General features: G+C 36.7%; 2 protein-coding genes across 2 annotated transcripts in view; one reads left to right on the top strand and one right to left on the bottom strand.

Moving 5' to 3' along the window:
• Positions 1 to 17,511, bottom strand: part of LOC6650303 (dystrophin) — a 141,700-nt gene extending 124,189 nt beyond the window's left edge. Inside the window, exons 1-14 of the mRNA XM_023180896.1 lie at positions 17,453 to 17,511; positions 17,232 to 17,386; positions 13,666 to 17,166; positions 13,278 to 13,592; positions 12,911 to 13,216; positions 12,348 to 12,850; positions 12,194 to 12,281; positions 10,201 to 11,259; positions 9,873 to 10,105; positions 9,649 to 9,810; positions 9,426 to 9,585; positions 6,176 to 6,271; positions 5,974 to 6,097; positions 4 to 167 (exon numbers count right to left, since the gene is read on the bottom strand). Coding sequence (XP_023036664.1) covers positions 4 to 167; positions 5,974 to 6,097; positions 6,176 to 6,271; positions 9,426 to 9,585; positions 9,649 to 9,810; positions 9,873 to 10,105; positions 10,201 to 11,259; positions 12,194 to 12,281; positions 12,348 to 12,850; positions 12,911 to 13,216; positions 13,278 to 13,592; positions 13,666 to 17,166; positions 17,232 to 17,386; positions 17,453 to 17,495 — 6,909 coding nt within the window. The 5' untranslated portion in view covers positions 17,496 to 17,511. The remainder of the gene's footprint in view (positions 1 to 3; positions 168 to 5,973; positions 6,098 to 6,175; positions 6,272 to 9,425; positions 9,586 to 9,648; positions 9,811 to 9,872; positions 10,106 to 10,200; positions 11,260 to 12,193; positions 12,282 to 12,347; positions 12,851 to 12,910; positions 13,217 to 13,277; positions 13,593 to 13,665; positions 17,167 to 17,231; positions 17,387 to 17,452) is intronic.
• LOC6650264 lies at positions 3,288 to 4,739 on the top strand. Its single transcript, XM_002072800.3, has one exon. The coding sequence runs from the start codon at positions 3,518 to 3,520 to the stop codon at positions 4,562 to 4,564; it is 1,047 nt and encodes a 348-aa protein (XP_002072836.1). The 5' UTR covers positions 3,288 to 3,517; the 3' UTR covers positions 4,565 to 4,739.
• Positions 17,512 to 24,722: the final 7,211 nt, after the last annotated feature.

Here is a 24,722-nt window from a genome sequence, read left to right as displayed (position 1 = left end):
TACCTCCTGCTTTTCAATGGCCAAACGAACTGCATCCACATCGTCAACGACAACGCTCTGTATCTTGATCATGTTTTGTTCCCAAGTTAGCCAGTCGGATATCTGTAGCACTGATTTATCAAAACTGCCGGCCAATACTCCACTGCCGCTTGGCTCGTTGTTGTACTCTGTGTGCGAAACGAAAGAAATGAGAATGACACGAAAACCAAGTTAATTAGATGTCCTCGTCTTATGAAATGGCAAGTGGTCAAAGTAAGAGTGAGGGTGGGGGTGGGGGTAAGGGCAGCGGTTTCACTGTCGCTTGTGATATATTATGACAAAGAGTTCCTCATTATCGCTGCTGAGTAGGCTGTGGAGTCTGTGTTTTTTTCACCCTCTCTCTGTCTTTCCTACGACTCTTGACCACAAATTTGTTGCATACTTTATGGGGTCAGGACTAGGGAGAGGCAAAGTAACTTGACATAGATTTGTATTCGTGCTCTATATATGTTCTAGGCGTTTTCTTTTTTTCTGTCTTCTATTTGTTGCACATTTCAACATCAAACGCATACAATAATGAGAGAGAAAGCTAAAACGATGAGAGACGAGAGGATGTTCCAAGTAAATGAAAAACTATTTCAATGAAGCAAAAGTTTCAAGTGGCTTCATTGGAAGGCTTAAACTGTGTTACTCGACAGTTGGATTGTTGGCTGGATGGTCGGCTGATGGACAGTGGTTTAAAATTAAGAAAAGAAAAAGAACTTTTTTAATATGTGTAATGGATATAATTATGGTCTATATTCAGTGCCTGAAAAAAGACCACCAACTGAACAAACTTTATGACTGACTTCTGTCAACTTTCATTTAAATAAATCCTTAGATCGAATTAAAACCATATGTAGTCCTTAATCGAATCCTCTTTTAAGAGCTTTGCATAATTCAGGAAGGATATATTGATTAGAAACCAATGTGCATGCGTTGACCATTAACTTGAAAGAAATGGAAAAAAACGAGAAAAACTTGAAGCACTAAGTATCCCTTAGACAGACATTTGACAGTGTGCACGTAATAATAATATTTTTTCACCATGCCCACGCTGAGAGACTATTTCCAATTGAAAACCAAAAACAAAAAAACGAAAAACATACAGAATGAAACTGAAAAGGCAATCGCACAACGCAATAGAAACAAAGAACACTTGAAATTCTTTTACAAAAGAAATGTAAAATTAAAAGACAAGCTGAAGAAAGTTACAACGAAGAGACAGAAAACGAAAAGAATCCAAACCATACCAAACTGAACTGAACTAAACTGAAAGTTATGAAAGTTTCTCAAGTTTGAGTACGGGCATTTAAGCCGTGAAAACAAAACCAAATACTGAAGGCAAAGGCAAAAACTATGCCCAATGTGGAAATTTGTATATGTATGTATGTGTGTGTGTATTTTTCAGTTGGCCACTTTGCCTCTTTCCTTCCCTCAGCAGGACAAGGATTAGGACTCTCATTTTAGCCCGACAAGGACAAGGGATTTAGGCGACAAATTCCATGTCCAAGAAGGAAAAGCGGAAAAAAATTACGTGAAGAAAAGAAAAACAAATTTTGCACAAGCCCCTGGCCGTGTCTACAAACGGATGTCGAGGCATCGTCTGAAAGCATTTAGAATGAATGACTGACTGACTGAGTGAACGAATGAATAAAGGAGAGTTACAAGCGCGCCCAAGAAGCTGTTAGACAAATATATAGAAAAAAAACTCTCACATACTTATCATGGTTATATATGTGCATATGTACCTATATGTATTTCATCAAGGTTTATAACAACAAGCCCTGACTTTAAAAAAAATAAACTGAAGTAGCAAAAGGAGTAGAAACACACACACACACACACACACAAGTTAAGTGTAAAATTTTTTTCCCACCTTTTCACTCATTTTGATGAATGTGTTTTGTTTGGTTGAACAGCCATCATGTGGGTGTTTGTTTGAATGGCTTTTACAACGACAGCTTCCCGCACCTGGTAAATGAAAAAAAAGCGGAGAAAACGAAGAAAAGCGAAACGTGAATCACACACTGATAACACTTCCCCATGTTTGCTACCCAATCTCACTCGCTTTCCTCTTCACAACATATACTACAGTCAACACAGACTCCCAAAGGAAAATGTCATAATTCATTAAAAGCTAAAGAAAGCGTGAAATTTCCTTTTTGTCGTTAGAGAGCCTACCAGCCTACCCCATCAACGTTTCTGGGCAGGTTAAGATGCTGGTGAAGCATCAGGTCAAAACCATTGTGGACTTTAAGGTATTCTCAAGTGGTAACTCCATTTAAAGTGATTTTATATCATTTTCATGATGATATTGTCCATAATGGCGTCAAAATGTTCACTAATTCTGGAAGGGGAAAGCACTTTACCAAATTTCATATAGATGTTGCGACCTTGAGTAGGTATTTATAAGTAAGAGTGTGAGTTTGTGTGTGTGTGTGTGTGTGTTTCTACTTTGTAAACCTTAAAATGTTAAAAATGTCATCTACTTTGATGTTCTTGCAAAAATTTGCAACTTTTTTAATGAATTTCAGCGGCTAGAAGGATTTTTTTTTAATATAGACAAAATTTAAAAAGTAACTTTGAGTGTTTGTTAAAACAAACCTATGTGTTTTATACTCTTTTATTTGATATTACGTAGATTCACTTGAGGCTTTCATATTCTTATATTTTCACAAATATTTACTTATTAAAACGCTTTTTTGAAGAGCATTTACTTTTGTATTCACTCATATTAAGTTTTGACTCTTTTTATTCAATTTCACTACACTTTCTTGGGGAACGTATGCAATATTTATTGTTTGTTTCAATCGATTCAATATTTATCTTTATGTTTTTGGAAGACTCATCAATTTTGTCTTGTTTACCGCTGAACGATTTGATTTCAAATGTTGCTAGGACTTGTCCATCAACAGCTGTTCAAGGCGGTAAGGATAGCAGAGCTTTCGACAAAATAAACTTAAAGCAGCCAAAAGAGCTTTGCTTATGAGTTGGTGCATAAAAATGGCAATGCAAAAGGATAACAACAAAGTTTTCAGACTAAAACTTTAGAGCTCATAAGCTTAAAATGTGCGAGAGCTGAGCTTTAAGGTCTAAAATAGCGATAACACTTATGTACATGGAACCAGAAAATCTAAAAGCTCTTTAAGCCCAATTTATTTTATTCGCTATTTCTTTTTCCCACAATTAGAGTGGATCTAATTGGAGAATTTTCATAATATAAAGAAATACTTGAATTTGTGCCTATTTTTTTGAAAGTAGATCAAATTGTTCAGTAGCCACACATACTTCACACAGAGAACAACATTTTCTCAAATTGACACATACAAAATATTCAATTTTTTTGCGTTAATTTGTGTTCGTTTCCGTCCGTCGTTTATATAATAATTTTCCTTACACGGTAATGCCAGATTTCTCCTGATCGAAAACTACACACTAACCACTAACACACTAATCAGCAGCTTTGGAGGTTTTTTTTTGGGAGAAGGCGCAAATAATGGGTACTCCAAGAAATTCTCTGACTAAGGAACACACAGCTTCCATATTGGGTTCTGTGAATAGAAAGTCATATCCTCTGCGATTCGGCGAAACGGAAAAGGGTCCAATGGCCGAACGAGATTATGGATTGATGAAAATTAGCTCGAATAAATCGCAGACACCATATCCACGTGTTGAGAAGGGTGTCGACCCCGACATGCTAAAGGCTCGCCTCAAAGACCGGAGACATAGCGAGGCCAGTAGTCGTAGACTCGATGAATCGTTAGCATCGGAAGTTATAATAGAGAAAATTCATTTGGTAAAATTGGATCCTGCTGGTGTCGATAGGCAAAGAGAGGAGGAGCGTGAAAAACTACTTATGGGAACACCTCACCCGAAAAAGGGTAACGCAGTTGACCCCAAACTGTTGATAAAACATCTCAAATTTTCAACGACATCAACAAGCCGAAGACGTTCACTCGAAAGAGATTCTACCTTCGGTAGGAGGTATTCAAAAAGACCCTCCAAGCGAAGCAAACAAGTTTTAAATGCTAGATCGAATCTACTAAAGAGATGTAAGAAACGTGTCCTTATCAATCCACATCATCAGTCTATCGATGACTTGGACAGTGCGGATGGAAAGTACTTTCAGGATGATTGTCAGATTTCTCAATTTAGTAGCTTGTTCGGTAGCAGGACATCGTTCACCAAGCTAGACTTTGAGGAACGTCGTCGTAAATTCTATGAGGCGGAATTCACAATTGCCAAGAAGGGTAAACGAATAGGAGAGTCCATGACGGTGCAACCCAATACCGCTCAGATTGTGGAAAAACAATCATGGTTCGCTAGCGATAACCGAGCCAAGGAGGAAATTGAAAAGTTCATTATTAAACAGGGTTTCGTGAAAACTCGCAATGATCAGTTAACCACATGGAGACAGCAATCCCGACTATCACATTATAGCGATCGAGGTTATGCCAGAAGTAGCCACTATTCCCGCTCCTCACAGGCATCACTGAGGAGTATTGTATCGTTGAAAAGTCCACGTATTAAATTGCCTCATTAGCGATAGTGCAATCAATGATTAAATCATTTTTAGACTTGACTGCATTGTCGCCAATGGTGGAATGATCTTATATTTTCAACATCATTTTGGCCATAACATTTAATATGTAGACTTAAATTTCAAGTCAACAAAAACAATGTAGTACAATGTATAATACAGACGTTTGTAAAGCTTATGAAGAGTGTTTTTATGAACTCGTATAGAAATTATAGTCAGTATAAAAAAGAAACTGAGACGAGAAATTGGCTAAAACACATTAAGTTGAACGTTCAGTGATCAAATTCATTCGATAACTACGGAAATATTTGTAAAATATATAATTAATTACTTGTTGTAGGTCAAACAAATCTCTTCATCTAACAGATGATTTTTAGCCTATAAACCGCTTTAATTTTATTGTTTTGAAAGGGGAGAACAGAATGATTTATCAACCATCTGGTGGCATATGTGTTACACGCCAGCAATGTTGCATCCCTTTGGTAAGCCAACACCAAATACATTCACATAAAATGTCAAAAGTGCCATTGACATGGCACATTTGGCTGCTGGCCCTTATAGGATATAAAAAAAAGAAAGAAACACAACTAACAAAAACGTCTGCCTATGGCATAAATATTGAAAACTGAAATAAAAATAAACTAGTCTGCAAGAAGTTGTACAGCATATAGACATTTGAGATTCCCTCTAAGGAATTGTTTTATGTATGTAGATTAGAATCTAAAATTGTCAGTCAATTCTCTGGGTTAACCTCTTCTTGACCTGTTAGTCAATCATTTCTACGTATTTACTTTCATCATCTCTTTTCAGTTTTATGTTTACAGGGTATTGAAAGAGTATCAACAAGAAACAAAAATAGCATAAAATGCAACAAAGCATTTAATGAAAATTCGCGCGTGCTTTTTCAAGAGTTTTTCGCTGAGAGCATTTAAATTTTAATATATGTTGTTTTTTTTGTTTGTTTTTTTGTTGCTACCATATTTGTTTGATATTTAAGCGTAATTTATGCCAGTTCATTGTATTTCATTTGGCTTAATATCAGTGGCAAGAGAAAATTAAAATAAAACCATTTCAAAAGAATGAGGAAAATATTTATTTAGTCATTTTCCTCTATTGATTTAACTAATTGCAAATTAATTGAATGTCCATCTAAATAGTTTGCAAGACCTAAAAGTTGGTGGTGGAGGTGGCTCCCTCCACTCTCACACCCCCACATGGCATTTGTATGCAAAGTGTGTAGTAAATTCATTCAACAGGCCCAACTAGAAGGTCCAATCGAGTGAACTCGAGCATGAGTCTTACACAGAATTTAGTCCAAAATGGGCAACATATTGAGCATAGTTTTGGGATAGGTTGGGGATTAAATGTAACAAGATAGAGAGAGGGCGAGAACAATTGAATGAATCACTTACCCGAACGACTGTGGATAATGCTGTTAGTATTGACGCCCGATCCATTGGCAATTTTAGCGCCATTTTTCAGTTCTGTCAACGATAGTTCAATCGAATCCGCATGAGCAATCAAATTGTTTTTCGTCTGTAAAAAGGAGAACAAACAGAGTTTGTAAGTAGTTAAGCATGTGATAACGAAAGAGTAGAAAATGAAGGATAAAACCTTTTCGATTTCCGTCATCATGATGGGCGTGACCTTGGGCATTTGAGCGTTTTTACCAATGGCACTGACAATGACCTGTAAATCGTCGTGACGTTCCTGCAAAAATAAATAAAAAATAAAAAAAACGAAAATAATAACAAATTGAAAATATAGCCACAAAAGAAAAAAAAAAGAATTATTGAACGAAATGCCATTTAAGCAAAGTAACATGAACAATGAATGACAAAACGGAAACGTAAACTACATAGGACATGACGCATACACACACATGCACACACACACACACACAAACAGTGTGTGTCCCTTACGGAAATTCGTACAGAAATGGCCACCGCTGGGATAACGGCAACAGCGATGACAGGAGCCCAGGGCGAATGGAATTCAATTTGAGCTGCAATCGAGCAACAATTTTCCCATGCAAGGACTCCTATCCAAAGGATAGCCAAACGTTTTCTGTGTCGATATGCACTACGCTGATGCTGATGATGACGATGATGACGACGATGATGATGCGAGTGAATGCAAAAGAATGAGGGTCACAATGGACACAGGGTCACTGCAGCAGCCACTCACACCGACAGCTTGTGCCAACCAACAAAATTGCATTGAGAAGATTTTCACTCTCTGTTTTTATATTTTATTTTTTCTTTCAATATTTATTATTTTGGCGCCAAAGTGAATTTTCCGCAAATCTACAATCAATCAACGTGATGATGCACAAAATATGACGAAAAATTTCGACACCGACGCCCTGCAACCGTTACGTTGATGAGATGCCGCACTACTGAACACACACGGAACAACCCAAACCCAAACTCAAAAAAAAAGAACAAAACAGATAAAATCAACAGCGAAACCAAAAACAAAGAAACAAACATTGGACCGCCCCGCCGGCGGAAGAGAATATTTTGCGTTTTTCTCTTCGAAAATTGAATTTTTCTCATGAAAAACGCATTTTCTTGTTTTTCTTCTCTTTAGTTTTTCTATTTTTGAATTTTTTTTATTTGCCCACTTCTTTCTTTTTCTGAATTTTGTCATCGTTGCTGGGGCCATAAAAACATAAACCAAACCAAAAAAAAACGACCAAGAAGAACCATGTAGAAATATAAACAAAAATAAACAACAAATGATTCGAATGATTAATGGTTTCGGTTCTTTAGTCGTGGGGCTTGGACGACAATCTCTCGGGTACAATGGCAAATCCAATGAAAATTTGAAAACTTTTCAAATTTCCACAAATTTGGCCAACATTTATTCAATGATGAATGAAAGGTAAACAAACTGCACATTCTCCGAATAATAATTCCAAATTGACAAGTTTTTTTTTTGGTTCACGATACTTATTTCATTATAGTTTACTTCTTGAAAATTTAAAGACGTGGGATTAAGAACTTAACTTAGATTTTTTTAACTCAAAGTATATTTGGTTAACTTTCAGCGAAAGACATTTACAAAATGTAGCAACTTGTTTTCTAAAAAACTCGTTGGGGATTAGTGAAATTTGAATTTGGGCATATCCGAGAAAGTTTAAACCAAAGTCAAAATTTTGCAGTTACCAAAATAACATTTATTTGTTATTGGATTAATAGGTCGATTCCAGTGGCGTAGTAACGGGGGATTTTGGGGATATTCAAAATTTCGAAAGTTCGCGGTTTTCGACAAATCAGAAAATACATAGAAGCACACAAAACGTGATTATTGCGAATGTATGTGTTTCTGCTTCTGCTGCACGCACATGTGGCGCCACTGGGAAGGGAAATTCGAAAGTAGATTTCCATAAAGAATATAAAAATCGGTGTCATTATAGGGTGAGTTTGGGAAGAATCTAACCTATAACTCAGAAACTCTGTCGTACTCTGTTGCAAAGTAAATATATGTAAGTTATAGAACCTTGTTTATTAAAATATATAGTGAAATTATGAATATTGATTGATACAGAATTATAATTGGCAACTTGGAACAGCAACTTGCGACTTGCGATGACTGGAGACTAGGGCGTCTGGCACTGCATATACGACTCCCACGACTGCAACTTGCTCTAATGACTATTAACAGAGATATTGATATCACGGTGGAAAAAGTTATCGACCGATTCGCTCAAAAGCAGAGGAAAATCGATTTGTGATTTCGTACATTTATGTGTTTTCAATAGTTTTTTATGCTACAGAATTATCAATGAATTGATCAATACTTATTCAATACAATATGTTTTTTTTTCTACGAACAATTATTTACATGTAAATTTTGTTTAGTTACTTATTAAAAATGTTTTACCAATAATTATACTTAGTATAAACTACAATGGAAAATCGTACGTCAGATTTTATCTTGAGATGCTCATATTTATATACACTTTATAAAATTCAATTTTTATATTCTATACAGCATTTCAATATACAAGACCCTATATATTACATACTCATAACACATTAACAAAGTGATATTTCATATTTGGAATTTTGCTCAATATCTTTGATCCTAAAACATGTTAATATTTGCTTTTGTTTTTTACAGTTTTGACCTTTTCACATCTTCCATTTGGTCTTTGAAAGGAAATTTTTGATAGTAGTCTAGTCACATAGATTTTAGGTTCATGCATTTTATGATGACGAAAATTCGAAAAGACGTCTTTCAGAAACATAAATACTTCTAATACGTCAGGAATATTGTGATAAATTGTGAGAAAAATGCTAAATTATGAGAAGTCATTTTCAATTGGTTTGAGGGAGCCAAGCTCTTAAACGGCAAAAATCTCTTAAGTTCTATGGCTGTTCTTTCTTTTGACCCACTAAAAATCAAACACACACATGTTGGCCAGCCAGCCAGCTCCTGCCCTCTTCCCCTTTCCGTGCCTCCTGCGTGCTGATGTCTCGGAAAACTGCAATGCACAAACATCTGACTTAGTTGTTGTTGCCTTTGCTATTTGACAACGCATTGGCCTTTGTGTGTTGTAAGTATGTCAGTTTGTTTTTATTTAGTATTTATTTTTGGTTTCTTTAAATGGACCCATTTAGTGTTAGGAATTCTCAAGAGGGCAATTAACTTGTCGCAATACAAAAAATATATACCCATCAATGAATGTCTAAACTGAGGCGCAAAAAAATAGATGCAAACCTCAGATAATTGAATAATGTGGACGATTAAATGAAAATGATTTTGACTGGGTCCATTTCTTTGCCAGATGTTATGAATGTTTCTTGGACTTGAGCCAGTAGGATAATGATTCTGTTTTGGGGTCGCTCACACTTACATTGATATCATCCATGCGTCTTTCAAGTTCGGCGCTAGATTTAAGATCCACTGGTTTCTCAATTAGCACATTAATGCGACGTAGACCTTTGGTGACAAGTTCCTCAATATTTACACTATCCAACGAAGGACGCGCTTGACCAGTTCCGGTAGTTGATGATCTGTGAATAATAGAATGAGTTGATAATTATGTTTACACATTGAAAAGTGTTTTTCCTGCTTACTTGGCCTGTTGGACCTCGTGAAACTTTTCACGCAATATGATTTGTGTTCGCATAACGAGACGTGAAAAGTTACCCTGTTTACCATGAGTTTCCAAGACCAAAGAATCACCCTGTGATATCAAAGTTGCCGCATCGGGAGCTATTAATAGACGTAGATCCTCTCTAACAAAAAGGATATCAAATTCAATTAATTGTCTTAATGATTATCTCTTCTTATAGCTTACGCTTCACTTTCATGGCATTGCTCGATTTTAATTTTGGTCAATTCCAATTTATGTATCATCTGCTTGGCCTTTTTATCAAAGTATTCCACACGTTGTTCCAAACTCAAAGGATCAGCTTCACTTAATGGACTTTTAAGAGTGACATTGGAATCATCTGCTGGTGATGGCATCGAATTCATTACTTTGCTTAAAAATGAATTCGGTTTTTTAGCTGAAGGCGTCTCAATGCGGCTCTGAAGAGAGGAGAATAAAAGGAAAATAAACATAGAGAAATCTGAAGTACAGAAAATGGCAAATCTGCTGTGTGATCAACCCATCAACAAATTACCGTATCACTATCGGAATCAATGGTTGGTGTCATTTCCAGTGAAAATCTTGGTATTTCCTCATCATCGGAAAATACCAAGGGTTCTATATCGTAACCAGATTCTTTATCAGGACTATAGAAACTATCACGACCCGGTGATTCGGGTTCAATATCTGCTCCAATTGTAGTCGACGCAGCATCTAAAGATGGTTTCAATTGTCGCCAACGTTTCGGTTTAGATAGCTGCGGAGCTGTGTCCGGTGTCTGGGGGGAACCTTCCTCTTCAGAGTCACGTAGAATATCCCGTTCATTGGCTATGCGCTTACGTTTCTCATCAAAGGAAATGCGTTGTTTCTCTACGCGCAAAAATGGTGTGCTAGTATTTCCTGCCCCTGGACGCAGTAGGTCTTCCTCGACCCCCTCCTCATCCTCCTGTCCATCTGCCTTCCTGTCAGTGACTTTGGTCAATGGCGATTCGTTCAGCGAGTGCTTACTCTTCGAACGTCTTACTTCTCTACCCTCACCATCGAATCGCAATGAGGAATCCGAGTCCTCAGAGAGATCTACAATTTGTACTGTTTCCACATACTCGGGCACAAATGGTTCCACACTCTCCAATATATTCACAGTATCGACAATTTCTCCCTGATGTGCTTCAAGATCAATATTTTGCACAGACATTTTATCGTTTTGTATATTCTTCACCTTAATCTCAACTACTTGAGCTGGTGAGGCAGGAGCTTTTCGTTTATTTTTCAAAGGTTTGGCAGGCGCTGGAGAAGTATTCAAGATTACTTTATCGGGGTTAAGGGATATTTGAGAAAACAGGTTACTCGATTCGGCCAAACGGAATGTTTGTGGTGGCAAAACATCTGGTAATACTGCAGCTCCAACAACAGCCACATTACTCTCCGGAGTGGTGGCGACTTTTGGTGATTCCGAAGAGGAAGAGGAATCACCCGTTTGCTGGGGCGTACGTGCTCTTCGTTGACGCACTGTATCGCTGACCACAACAATTTCCATATCCTCATCGGCAGCAGCAAGGGTTGTAGCCTCATTGAAACGTGTTTTCAATAGATCCTAAGCAACGATTACAACGAAAACTAATCATCAAAACTCTCTTTTCATCGAATTTACACACTTATATAGCCAAAAATGAGCAAAAAAGAAGCAAATCTCCAAGAGTTATATAGTTAAGCGGTTTTTGATGCTGTACAATCTTAATCTTTAAATCGAAACGGGTGAAAAGGGAAAAGAGACATTTTATTGGACTCGGCCGCAACCAAAATGGAACGTCACAGGAAGTAAAAATAAAAAAATATATTTCTACAAAATATTTGAAGCGTGAAAATGACACCAAATTAGGACCCCGTAGAACTCTAGTGATACGGTGATTTGTGGTTGTGGTTTTTATTTGGTGGTTGTGGTGGTTGATTGATTTGGGTGATGGTAAATTTGATGATTATATTTATAAAATATCTATCTGGTTCTGTATTAGCTTGGTAAAGAGAGATTAAAATGTGTGAGGTTTATGCAAAATTCAGTAAAAGGTATGAAGCAAATAGTAAAAGGTTAAATAAGAATTCAGTTTTTTTTGGTAAGCTTAAATTTAAGTTGAAAACTTTCACAAAAGAAAAGTTTCATCAATGCCAACCAAATAGTGTGAATGAAAATGGAAAAGATATGAAAAAGAAATGGGAAGGTAAAGAAAAAAAGGAAATGCAATTCCATTTGCATCTCACATATGTGAAAGAGCCCAAAGGTGTTAACATGATATAAGCCAGAATGTAAAAAGCGAATGAAATGTGAGATATGCGGAATAAAGGCAAAAACGATAATGAAAGAGACCACATGAGAAATGACAGGAAAGGGGGTTAAAAGTTAAACCCACAAGACAGACAGACAAAACGACATACGGCAACGAAAATATATATATATGTATATGTAGATAGTTAATCCAATAAACCTTCAACAACTTAGTATGACTAAACACAATAGGAAGATAAATACATACCACAACTATTGCAATAACTTGTTGCTGTAATTTCTCAATTTCCGGATTCGATGGCATATTAATCTCCTTCAAATCATGCTCCATGGCCCTGTGTAAAAAGATGTACATGAATTACAAATGAGACACAAGAGTTATATGCCCACTCAAAACTAACTTTAATGTCTCTAGCGAAATGTTGTCCAAATTTTGCAGTGTTGCCTTCATTTCGGTTAGACGTTTAATTATATCCGCACTGGTCAACTTATGATAGGTGGCCTTAAGGCCATCAATACGTTGGCGTGTCTCCAACATTGAGCTTTGATCACACGATTTACTGTATTCCATATAATGCTCTTCGCAACGCCTGAGAACATCTTCGAATTCAAGCAATATGGAATTTCTATCATGCACTTCTTGTGGTGACTCAAAACGACGTATAAGTTTATCAGCCGTATCAAAGCAATCCTCCAATTTGCTTGCCAATGTTAGAAGACCCTCGAGGAAAGCCTTTGATTGGGTAACATTCTCACCCAAGGCATTATAGAGATGCTTTAGAGCATCAATACGTTGACTCAGCTGCTTAGGTGACTTGGTATATTTGTCCTCGCACACCTTACGACCTGTTTTTATGGTGCTCTCAATTTCAGCCTTGATTTCAGACAAAGTACGATAGATTTGCTGCACAAGAAACAAATGAGTTAGTCAAGGTTTCGCGTGAACTCATAGTTGTACTCTTACCAAACACTTTTGATATTGAGCTTGCACTAAACTGGGTCCTGCCGAGGCCACATCTAGCACTAAGGTTGAACGTTCCACATTCCTCAAATCGCCGTAGGCTCTATTCAAACGCGATTCATATGCAGGCTGGGGAGCTGTGCATTTATTAAGTTTCGCCTGGCAAGCCTTGAAACGCAATTCCATGAGATTGAGTTGCTCCTGCAGACGATTCGCAGCACCCAATTTGCCATTATGTGTATGCTCGGCTATAAGTTCGGTGATTTCCTTGAAATTCAGCTCGTTGCTAGCGAATTCACGAGACAATTGCTAAAATAAGAATACACAAATTAAACTTAAATTGAAAATAAAATTGGCTTTGAGTCTCAACCTGAAAATCATCTGGTAAATCCTCAATGGTCACATCATTTTCCAAGTGCTCACTGAGTATCTCATCGACACGAGTAAGCCATGCTTCGAATTGCACTATGCACTTTTCTGATTGCTCTGCTTCGCTGACTTTCTGTTCGAGAAGTTCTGTGCGCTTTTTGGCCTGTTGTTGCAGCTGTGTCCAGCGGTGAACAATGCCATCAATATCCTTGCGCATGGATTCGGCCATGAATTCATTATCAATTAGCTCATTGCCAATTTCTTGAATTTTATCAAGCCACTCTTCTGAATGCGAACGCAATACATTTTCCAAGTCCTGAATAAAAAACAACAATAAATGATTCAACAAATTATAAATCATAAAATTCTTAAATATTTCATGCACTCACATCAAGCTCTTCCATAATTTCTTCTGCATCGGCTGCATTTTCGGGTGTGTTTCGTATTTTATTCTCCAAACGATCCAAATAGCCTGTCTCACTGACCATAAACTTTTTAAACTCTCCCAACTGGGTTGATATATGTTCTAGCAAAGCAGTTTTATCATAAACTCTTTCGGTAACCTCCGTCCAGCGGGCATTTATGCGTGTAAACTGCTTGGCCAAAGAGCCATATTTAGAGTTCTTGCTGTCTTTATTCTGCAGTTCATCCATCTGGAGCAGCAATTCACCACCAAGCTCATTGAGTTCCCTGAACTGTGAAGTCTCACGCTCGCAGGTTTCCTTTAGAGTTTGGAATTTACTCTTACTCTGGAAAAGTTCATTGGAGTTGCCAATGTGTTTGATGCCCGATTTGGGAGTGTTTGTCTCTAGATCGTTAAGCCAATTCTCCGTTTGTTTCAGACGTTGCTGTATGACATCGATTTGTGATTGCAGCTTTGCCTCCTGTTGGTTCTGATCACGATGGTTACGCTCCACCTGCTCGTACAGGGAATTAAGTGAACGTATTTGAGTCTGAAGGCTATCTTTTTGAGCAGGTTCCGCCTCTTTAATCAAAATCTCACTAAAATTACGTGCACTGATCACATCAATCTCTAATTTACGCAGATCTTGAGAGGATCCAGAGCTCTCTTTAGAGTCCGCTGCAGTCCGTAGGGTGGAGATAATCGAATTGTATTCGGCTATAAAGTGATTTAGGTTCTCAATAGCTGTTGTCTGTTTGATAACTCTTTCGCTTAATTGCTCGGGAAGACGTTGCCATGAAGTTTGCAGTTCTTCACTCAAGATATTACTGGGCAGACGATCATAGGTGGGTCTCAGGGATTCCAGCTCATCGACCAATTGATTGAGTAGCTGCTGTTGTTGTTGCATAGTTGCCAAACTTGAAACACGCACCTTTTGCTTACTCACTTTCTCTACAAAATTTTGCACTTGCTGTATTTGCTTTGATAGATTTTCACCTCCTCGTTGCTGGATGAGAGCCTGTAGGGCCTGCTTCATGTCATGCCAACTGTCATAGAAGAGACCAAAATCTTGTTTCCATTCTATGAGCTGATCATCCAACTCTTCGGTGGCTTGCCGAGCCTCAGAAATCTCAGAACTAAGCGATTCCATATGACTGAGACGCTGTTCCAGCTCTTGGGAAGTGGCAGATCCAGCATGTTGCTTATACCAATCCCTTGAATCGGCAAGAACCAATTTGAATCCGGTTAAACTATTGTAATACCGTTCCTTATCCAACAAAGCACTACTCTCGCTCTGTTGGGTGACCAAACGTTGGCTTAAAGTCGTATATCTATGCTCGATTTGCCGGATATGGGTGGCTTCGAGTAGCAGATTTCTCGTTGGATCCTCCAATTCGCAAACTTCGTATAGTTTTTTTAACTCTGAGATGGTAGAACTTTTTGCACTGATTTCTGTTTGCAGCTCTCTCAATATATCGCATTGTTGACGTAAACTTTGACGTTGCAATTGTTGTAACTTCTGTTCCACATCATGCAGATAGGAGAAATGATCCATAATTTGTGTTTCCAGTGCATTGAAATTATCAGCATTTCGTATTTTTCGCTTTTTACTTGCCAAATCATGGCTAGATGAGACTTGCTCATTAGGACCATCATCTTCGTCATCCTGATCTTCGGCATCTCCAAAACGTATAATCAATTGATAGTCTACCCAGCCATCTGGACGTATGACACGGGTATCATCATAACTGGCACGATCGCGTCCAAAGTTGAAACCTTTGGTTTCAATCCGCTGTGTTTGGACCTCAACAATTTGCTTAAGAGCATCTAGGCGATCTTCGTAGCTTTCCAGCTGCATTAATACCCTTTCACCCTTGTCGTCTCCATCTTGCAGAGTGGCAGCCACCATTTGTCGTAAATCTATGAGATATCTCTGCAATTCAAGTAAATCCTTGGCACAATAGTTCAAGTCATTAATGCGTTGTGTTATGCCACCCACATCGGTAACATCTCTGCTCTCCATGCGCTTGAGGTCCTGCTCACGAGCATCTAACCAGCGGGATATGCATTTATATTGCTGAAGTTTCTCTGTTCGCAAATCACTCCATTTGACCACATGCGACCAGCGCTCACCCAAAGCACTTAAACGATCTTCGAGGTCATTGAAATTTCCCGAGGTATCATTCACAATAACCACCATGCTGCCGAGACTATCTACCAGTTCCTGTTGTTCACTTAGATCCGTTTTAAGTCTTCTCGCCTCCACCAATTGCTGTTCGGCTTCGGCTAGAGTGGGGCCAATGTCGCTCATGTGTGAGATACGATCCTCCACAGAGGTTAGAAACTGACGCAGCTGCTCGAGTTGTTGCTTCTGAAACTCAGCCAAACGCATCAAGATCTTCGCCTGAACATCCAACGCCCTCAGTCGTAGAGTCTCCCAGCGTTCATTCAGGAGCACCATTTGTTGCCTTACCTCGTTCTGATCCTCTTGATTGAGACCAGAACCCAGACCAGCACCTGCCGCCTTTTGTGATTCGTTGATTAGATTGCTGCCCTCTTCGAGGGCTTCACCCACATATTCCTGGTGTTCGGTTAATTTCAGCATGAAGCTCTCATTCTCATTGAACTGCAATTTGGCACTTTTAAAGTCTGCCGGTTCGGCAAGATCCTGCGACAGCAACTGTTCGTCTTCCAAAAGAAGTGTAAGGACAGCCTCAAGAGCTGATTGATAGCCACTAATCTCTACACTGGCGTTGGTGGCCGTACTCAAAGGACGCAACGATGATTTCAATTCCAGTGAGGATGTATGTTGTTCCATGCTACCCGCACTATCTGACGTGTACAGTTCAACTATGCTCGAACCATCATTACTGTCCAAAGGAACTTCATCTAGATCTGTAATACTTGTGCAGGGTGCTCTATTCCTATTCTGCTCTTGCTCCTGTTCTTGCTCCTGTTCGCGTGCTCTCATTGATTCCATGGCATGATAGAGACACATTACATACATCTGTATGGATTTATTATCCGGTTTATGTGTGTGCACATCCTCCGGGTCTAATAGCTTCTCAATTTTAAAATGCCTATAGGCCAGTTCAAATGCCAAGTGAAGCCGCTGGAGGGAATGCTGCTGCAAAGCTGCAATCAAATCCATTTCATCAATGTGGGCTTTCAAAATGATAAGAAAAGCTCTGCCATCCGACCACGAACTAGAGAAATCATTGAGGGCAACACCATGCGGCTCAGTAAACTGTTTCGCCCATGCTAACAGTGATTTTTCAACGCCATTGCTCGAATGACTCTTGACTAGATGCTGGCCATTGAATTCTAGGGCTATTAGCCATATTAGACCGAGGGTTAACTTGGCATTGCCTCCAACAATGTCATCACTGGATATATTGACTAACTTGACACCATGCTGTTGAATCACCTGAATCACTTTATTCAAATTATTAATATGATGCACTCGCATGCGTCCCTTTTCGGGTTTCTGTAAGAGTGAAAAACAAAAAAGGGTTACCAATAGACTTGGAGTTAGCCAAAGTGATTTCTTACCAATTGTGTTTGTGTTAAAGTACTAAGTAGGGCCAATAGACGATGGCCATCTCGCAAATCTAAAAACAAATCGTTCACTGGCGTGCACTGGGTATTCATTAAATGTGAATTGATCCATTTTGTAAATGTTTTCTTTTGTATTAGCTGTCGTTCATCTGCAACGATACCGAAAAATAGAAATGGTTAGATCATTTGCCAAAATAAGGTATATTGGTAACAACCTCTAGCCAAGTCGGCAGACTTTAGTTGAATATTGTAGGCCATAGCCCTACCCCCACACTTGGTAAGAGTCTGATCACGTCCATCTAGAGGTATCTTGTCCGACTTAGAGCCCAAGCCCAGCCCAGCCCAGCCAACTAACTAGTTGCCAGCTTGTCTCTGCTAATGAACCACATCAAAACGTGAACGTGCCAAATGGCTCAAAATCAATTAGCGAATAGAAAAAAGGTAAAGGAAAACTTGGCCAAAACTCCAAGAGCTTTTTCTCAGACACCTTCTTGACTGCGTCATTTGTCAGTTTTGTGTGAAGCTTCCAATATACATATAAAGTCTCTCTCCCTCTCTCTCTCTCTCTTGTGGTCGACAAAACAATTTACATGATGCACTTTACTTCACTTTGAATTGTAAACTTTTTAGTTGCAGCAACAGCAGCAGCAGCTCTGATTGATGGCAAACGAAAACTTTTGGAACCCAAATATCCAACAATTAAATAGAGTGGCCGATGCCAATAAGTGTCTGTGTGTGTGTATTTCTAAATAAATTGTGATTTAATTGTGGTTTTCCTTTTTTTGTGGGTAAGTAATTACATCAAACTTTGAATTTTAATTGATTTTTCATTTAAACTCACGGAATGAGAGTTACATTTCGACGTCTCTAATTTAGTACAATTAAATTGTCTTTTTAAATTGCGGAATCTGTTGAGAGATTGAGAGGTAATTTGCTGCAAATCGTTCTGACATCTTATTTGAATTCTATTTGACTTTAAAATTAACATTTTTAAATGAAAGGTCATACTTTTAGTGTTGAAATTAAAGCAAGTGAAGGTTAAAATATCTAAATAACCCTTAAATCAAATTTGTAATAGGCACACAATCAAATTTGTAATAGGCAATAGTAAGCAACATTCATGTTTTATTTGGACCCAGTTTCGTATTTTTTAATTCCCACGTAATCTTCAATAAGTTAGGGAAGGTTAAAACTATAACAACACGAATTCCTGGCAAAATTCATGATTCGTTTATCCGCCATTTCGTATTTTGTTAATTCTAAACTAATCTGGCATAAGTTAGACTTTAATTTTAGGACCGTCTTGGTCCATAGAACAACTTAAATGACTTTTAAAGTCATAGACTACATGGCAATTTCTACTTAGATAACTTTGGTTGACTTTTTCTTTTACATTTTACTTCCTTCCTGCATTTGTCTAAGAGGATTACGGCTCTTTCCTCTTTCCTTTCTCCTATTTGATTTTCACACTCACATTCATATAGTAATATTAAAATTCCCATAATTCGCCAATTTCTTTGCGATTACAACTCAATTCTATTGACGCCAAAAACTTTCCAAGTCGATGGGAAAACAACTTCTTAAGCAGGAAAAGCAAACTAAAATAATGAAATATTTTTCTTGGCCATAAGTTTTTCTAACCCCGACACTCGCTTAGAAAAGTCAAGTGGGAAAAACAATAACAGAAAACTTTTTCCACACCTACAACGAACGGTTGAAGCAAAGCCATTGGAACAATAACAAATTCATTCAATTAAGTTGAATTGAACTTGACGGGGCCAAGAGCAGCAGCAAAAACAACCACACCAAAACAATAACAACCATCAACAATATGTAAGAGCCGACATTGCCAGTAGCCAACTCTAAAATGAAACTAAACATGGAAATTAAGTTTTTCCACGAATAACAATTTGCAAAACAACTTTGCAATGGAAAATGGGAAAAGTGGTAAACCAAAATCATCAAAAAGAAAACTAAGATGATGATGATGCAGTTGCCTAATAGCAGAGATTGGCTTAAAGATTGTTTGCAGTTGAGACAAAGCAAACACACACACACACAAAGCAACAAAAAATATTTCCGGGTAATACGAAAAGTTGCAATTGCAAGAAGCTAAACGAGAGATACGAGGGCGAATCGGGGGGCGGCAAGAAATTGCCTGTAATTGACACTGAAAATGATGATGCAGTCAGTCAACTAGTCAGCCAGTCAACTAGTCAACCAGTCAACCAGTCGATGATGCTGCAGTTACGTATGTGAGTGTATGCATAAAGAAAATTTTTATTTAATTGCTTCATAGGCAGTTTGTAACTGCTCGTTCTCCTCTACCATCCATACTTCATCTCTCTTTCTCCCCCAGACTTAATTAATGCAAAAACTCCAAAAGCTTAATTAATGAAATTTCATTCAATTAGTCTGTAGCCGCAACTCAACTGGACCAAAATACACTAACGGATGACTAACTGACGGCATTTGTACGTGCAACGTCAAAGGGTATTTTGAGGTCTCTCTCTCCTTCTCGCTTCACAGTTCGCCTCATTTGTGGGTCAAATGCAACAGTTTGTCCCACGTCAATCAATATTGAGAATGTGTATAGTTGTAGGGAGCTCTAATAAACAGCATAGCCCATACATGGCAGGTCCTGCCCAGCAATTAGTCGTCGTCGTAGTCAGACCTTCATTTATATGGCAATTAAACTTTACTCAATGAGAAACCGAATGACTGACATTCTATGGCATGTCCTTTGTGTGGCCATGTATCAGTGTGTGTGTGTGTGTGTGTGTGTCTGTGCATCTTGAGGTTCATTTTGAAGTCTATTTATAACGCTGATGTTTTACTATTTGACAACATTGCATTGACATTGAATTTTCCACAACAGTTGACCTTCATAAGGCTTTCCATCTTAGTTTAATTTTTAATGAAAGTTGCAGCAAGTAGAAGAGACAGATTTACTACTACAATTTTCAGCTTGAATTAATTTCAATAGAACCTGCTTCAAGAAAAATATATTTAAATGGATTCAAGTCAACTTGGTAAACTTTTAAGCACAGAACTTTTCTTTAATTAAATATTGCCCTAGTCTTTTGTGATTGAATTCTGTACTTTTTGTTGCAATAATTATTTTTCTTTAAATTTTAGACGTGATTTTACATAAATTTTTTTCAATTACGATGAAATGTTATTTAGATGTTATTTAAAAGGTTTTTTAGTTGATTTTAATTTGGTTTATGTAAGTTCAGCAGGAAACTCTTTGCCCTGAAATTGCATTTTTAATTTAAAATTGGCTTATCAATGGACTAAAAACTGCTTTGGTTAAGATTCAGATAGAGTTTGGATCATGACACAAATCTATAATAATAACATCCTTTAGCTAAAAGCATATTTATAGCAAATTGAACGTGTTCTTATTTCCTATTATAAAAGTCTATATTATTTCTGGGGTACACTTTTTTATTTCAGCGTTATTCCACAATGTATTAACAACTTTTGATATTAAATTCCATACAGCTATATTCCCTCCAATCTATGTTTGTTTTGCAAGTATCCAAGCTCCTCTTCAAGGTCATTTCAATACTAAAAAAATAAGCGTAAATTTCCTCTCTTCTACACTCAAAACAAACAAATAAATTTATGTTCACACAAAAACTGAAAGAGCCTTGAGATACGTAATGCCAATAACCGAAACGAATAGCGTGAAATTTGCAATTCATATTTTTTGATTTGGTTGTTGTTGTTTATGCTTCTTATTTTCTAAGTAGTTAAACAAATTTATTGCAAATTGAAAATCAACAAAAGCTAAATTCAGTAGAATTGTGTTCAGTTCTATTCGCAGGCCAGCTAAAATGATAAACTGATGTCATTACAATCCAAAAGAGAGGCTCGAGAGCGGGAAGTCGGTTAGATACTTTTCTCTCGATTATGTATTTCAATTCGCTGTGCCATTCACACCCAAACAACACCCACCCACAAAAAGTTTACAATTTTTATTGCTCTCAATTATAAAACAATCAATTGATATTTTATCGCTCGACTGCTGGCTTACACGCAGTTTCCCTTCCCCTCAATCTGAGAGTCTCCCCCTCTCACTCACTCTCGCAGCTTTGGTTTCACATTGTAAGCCATAAAAGCAAAAGATATTGATCGACTGACTGATTGACTGACATTTCTCCGTTTTATGACATATGCAATTTAATTGTTTGTGGGATTTATTTTTAATAGCTTTACGTTTTGAGTTTTTTTTTGTCTTGTTGCAAACTTCAATATTGATTACAAGTAACAATATATATGTATATATGTATGTACATACATATATCTACAATTGCTCTTTGTTGTGCAGTGTAGACTTATTGACAGTTTGTTGAAAGGCTGTTATTAGATATCGTTAGGCATTTGTTGATGTTTTGATGATTGTTGAGAAAATTCTATTATATTAAATTACACACAAATGTTTTTAAAAGTGAAGGTATGGTTATTGATTACAGGAATAAAGGGAAGTAGTCCATTGAAACTGAAGTAGATCTTGACTTGACGGTTGTAATAAGTTTGAACAACAGGTATGTAATACCCAGGGTATATAATGTTATATGTCAATGTCCCAGTTTCTCAGAAGAAAATACATTTTTTACTTATTTTTGAACCCTTATATAATACATACAATTTGCTTTGAGAACAAAGTTATATCGCCTACCTATGATAATTAAATCAGCAAATTTCTTATTATCAGTATTGAACAGAATAGAATTATTCCTTACTTTCAAAATACATATATTGGAAAATTTATAAGGATAAATACATATACATATAAGTCTGAGCTACCGTAAATTATTTCCAACAGTTATTCTCTAATTAGGCTTAAATTCAGTTGATAAAAGGCTTACAAATGCTTCTGTATCCGTCTTTTGTTAGTTATCTTAGTGAAAATTAATTATTTAAAATTAGAATTTTAGTTAAATTAAGGCCAAATACATATTTTCCTAAACTGATAATATTCAATTTATTTTCATTTTATTCATAGAACTTGAACAACAAGAGGCAACAACATTTTACCCCATATGACGAAGACAGAAACAAAAAGCAAAAATAAAATCGAGCATAAATAAACAAATGAGTGTGAATCCAAAATGAGGGCGTGGTTAGCCCCATCCGCCACTGCCACAGGCTTCTATGTTGGTTACACTCTTCTTCCGGTCCTCTTCCCCCTTTCCATTTCTCTCACTCTGTTTGTTTGCTATTGGAAGCTCGTTTGGCTTGTGCCTTCTGCCTGATCTCTTTCCTTCATTTATTGTGGGTCAACAGACAAACTAATAACGCCAATAAGCAAATATTTATGCGTTTTGTATATGTTTTGTGTGTGTGTGTGTGAGTGAATCGGAAAAAGGTGAAGGAACTTTATTGATAAGCACTTAAGTCTCAAATAGTTTCAATCGGACTCTTATCAGCTCGCATATGATTCTAATGAGTGGGGAGAAACATAGAAGCCAAACGACACGCATCACGGGTTACATTTGGTTCCATTTGGCTAAACACAGATACAGATTCAAACAAAAACAACAACTCATGTTTTTTGTTTTTTTTTTTTTTTGGGGCGTTGACGTCAACTTTGTTTTCCCTTTCTATGAGTTTCCATAAAAAGCTAAACACAAATTAATTAAAGATGAAATTAAGATTTTAAAAGAATTGTTAAAATAAAACACGAGGGAAATGTATCACGACAATTTTGTTTAGTTAACAACGAAGAAAAACAATAAACTTGTATAATTTATTGCAGTCTAATTTCAGAGGGCCGAATTTGTTATACCCTTTCAAATGATTACATTAGGCAGGAAAGTTAGAAAGTTGGAAATACTAATTTGATTTAATAGGCGGAATCTTCTTAGTATCTTTAAAATCTGTTCGTATGGATAATTGGATCATTTTGTAGTCCACACTAAGCTAATTTCTTATTTATATAATCGTCCATTAAAACAGACAAATGCTTCAGATGATGACCTAGTCAATGTTTTTGAGACAAACATATTCATAAGAGCTAACAAAAGTAAATTTTGCCTTTCCCCCGATCAAGCAATACTGAAAATAAGTTCCATCGGAGATAATGGAAAGGATTGAAGATTGATCAGGTAATGAATTAGTGATTATTAATGATTAGGGTAATGAAACTAAAGTCTACAAAGTAATTATCTCAATTGTTCTTCATAAAATTGATTGACTAATTATAATTGAGGTAACTACAGCAAAAACCGTACACTTTTGTAGTGTCTATAAATAGACTTAAGATCAGTCAATCTATAAATAGACTTAAGATCAGTCAATCATATTATAAGAGCTAATTAAAATGTAAATATAATCTGTTTTAATTAGGAATCGTATTTTTCTAATACAGTTAAGACGAAAAATTTGATGATTTAAATTGATGATGCGTAATAAGATAGAAAAAAGTTTCAGACATCATCTGTTAGGATTATAAATATTTAACTCTATAGTGTACAAGTTTTACTTGCGCATCTAAAGAACGTCATAAGTATAAGCCAGCAGATTAGATTGGATTAGCCATTAGTTCACATTTGAAGCTTTTTGACGGATATTGAGCAAACTAGACATACTCAGATAATATTTGAACTATTAAAAAGAATTTGAAAGACGAGCGAAATTTTGAAAAGTTTTTGTCGAGCGTGGATCATCAAATTCCTCTTACTTTGCATATAATCGAATTACTATATATGGATGCAGTGGCTCACTCTGCATAACTTAAATAACTTGATAGAGAAGAACAAAAATGGAGTAGATAAACTGTTAAAGAGACGAGATCATAAATCTCATGAGTACTATGTTAAGTAGAAATATTTGATTACAAATTTGAAATGCAAAAATTTTAATTGCTGCCGAAGAGTAGATAAATAAATGCCATGTCTCCCTTTATGGTTGATTGACTCTTGGTTATTATTATTTTGTTGTTATTTATCTTTCTTGCCTTCTCTTTTTTTAACAAGCCATGTGGGAAATTTAGCCGGCTATGTGACCAACATTTTATTTCATTCATAAGCTTCAAGAGAGCATAACGAAAAAAATATAAATTAAAATGTTTGTCAAGCAAAATGTTTCTTATTTTTATTAATGTTTTTCTTTATCAGATACACATTGTTGGTTCGATGTTCGATTATCCGGCACTTTGTAGTGCTTTTTGGTACGTGACTTTTTCTGATATTTCATCGCATGTGACATGCATTTCGAGTGCGAAAAAGGTTTTTTCTCTGTATTTTGTTGGGCTCATTTTGTCAAGTTTCAGTTAATATTGTTTTATTTTTAGTTCAGGACAGAACAAACAGAAAGTATGTACATATTTTATTTGTATTTTTCTTTTCTTCGCTTTTTTTATTTTTAGTTTCAATTGTTTTTGTTGTTATTTATTTATCAAGTCAATTGAGTTGTCGAGAAATGTTTTATTCAATTGTCAGTGGGATGGGATGGGAAAGATGAAATGGAGAAATA

The sequence above is a fragment of the Drosophila willistoni genome, chromosome 3R (genome assembly GCF_018902025.1).
Source record: "Drosophila willistoni isolate 14030-0811.24 chromosome 3R, UCI_dwil_1.1, whole genome shotgun sequence".
Taxonomy (NCBI): Eukaryota; Metazoa; Arthropoda; class Insecta; order Diptera; family Drosophilidae; genus Drosophila; species Drosophila willistoni.
This window is presented reverse-complemented; position numbering and strand designations above follow the sequence as displayed.

Coding starts and splice junctions, on each gene's coding strand:
- LOC6650264 (XM_002072800.3), top strand. CDS start 3,518: ATGGGTACTCCAAGAAATTCTCTGACTAAGGAACACACAGCTTCCATA.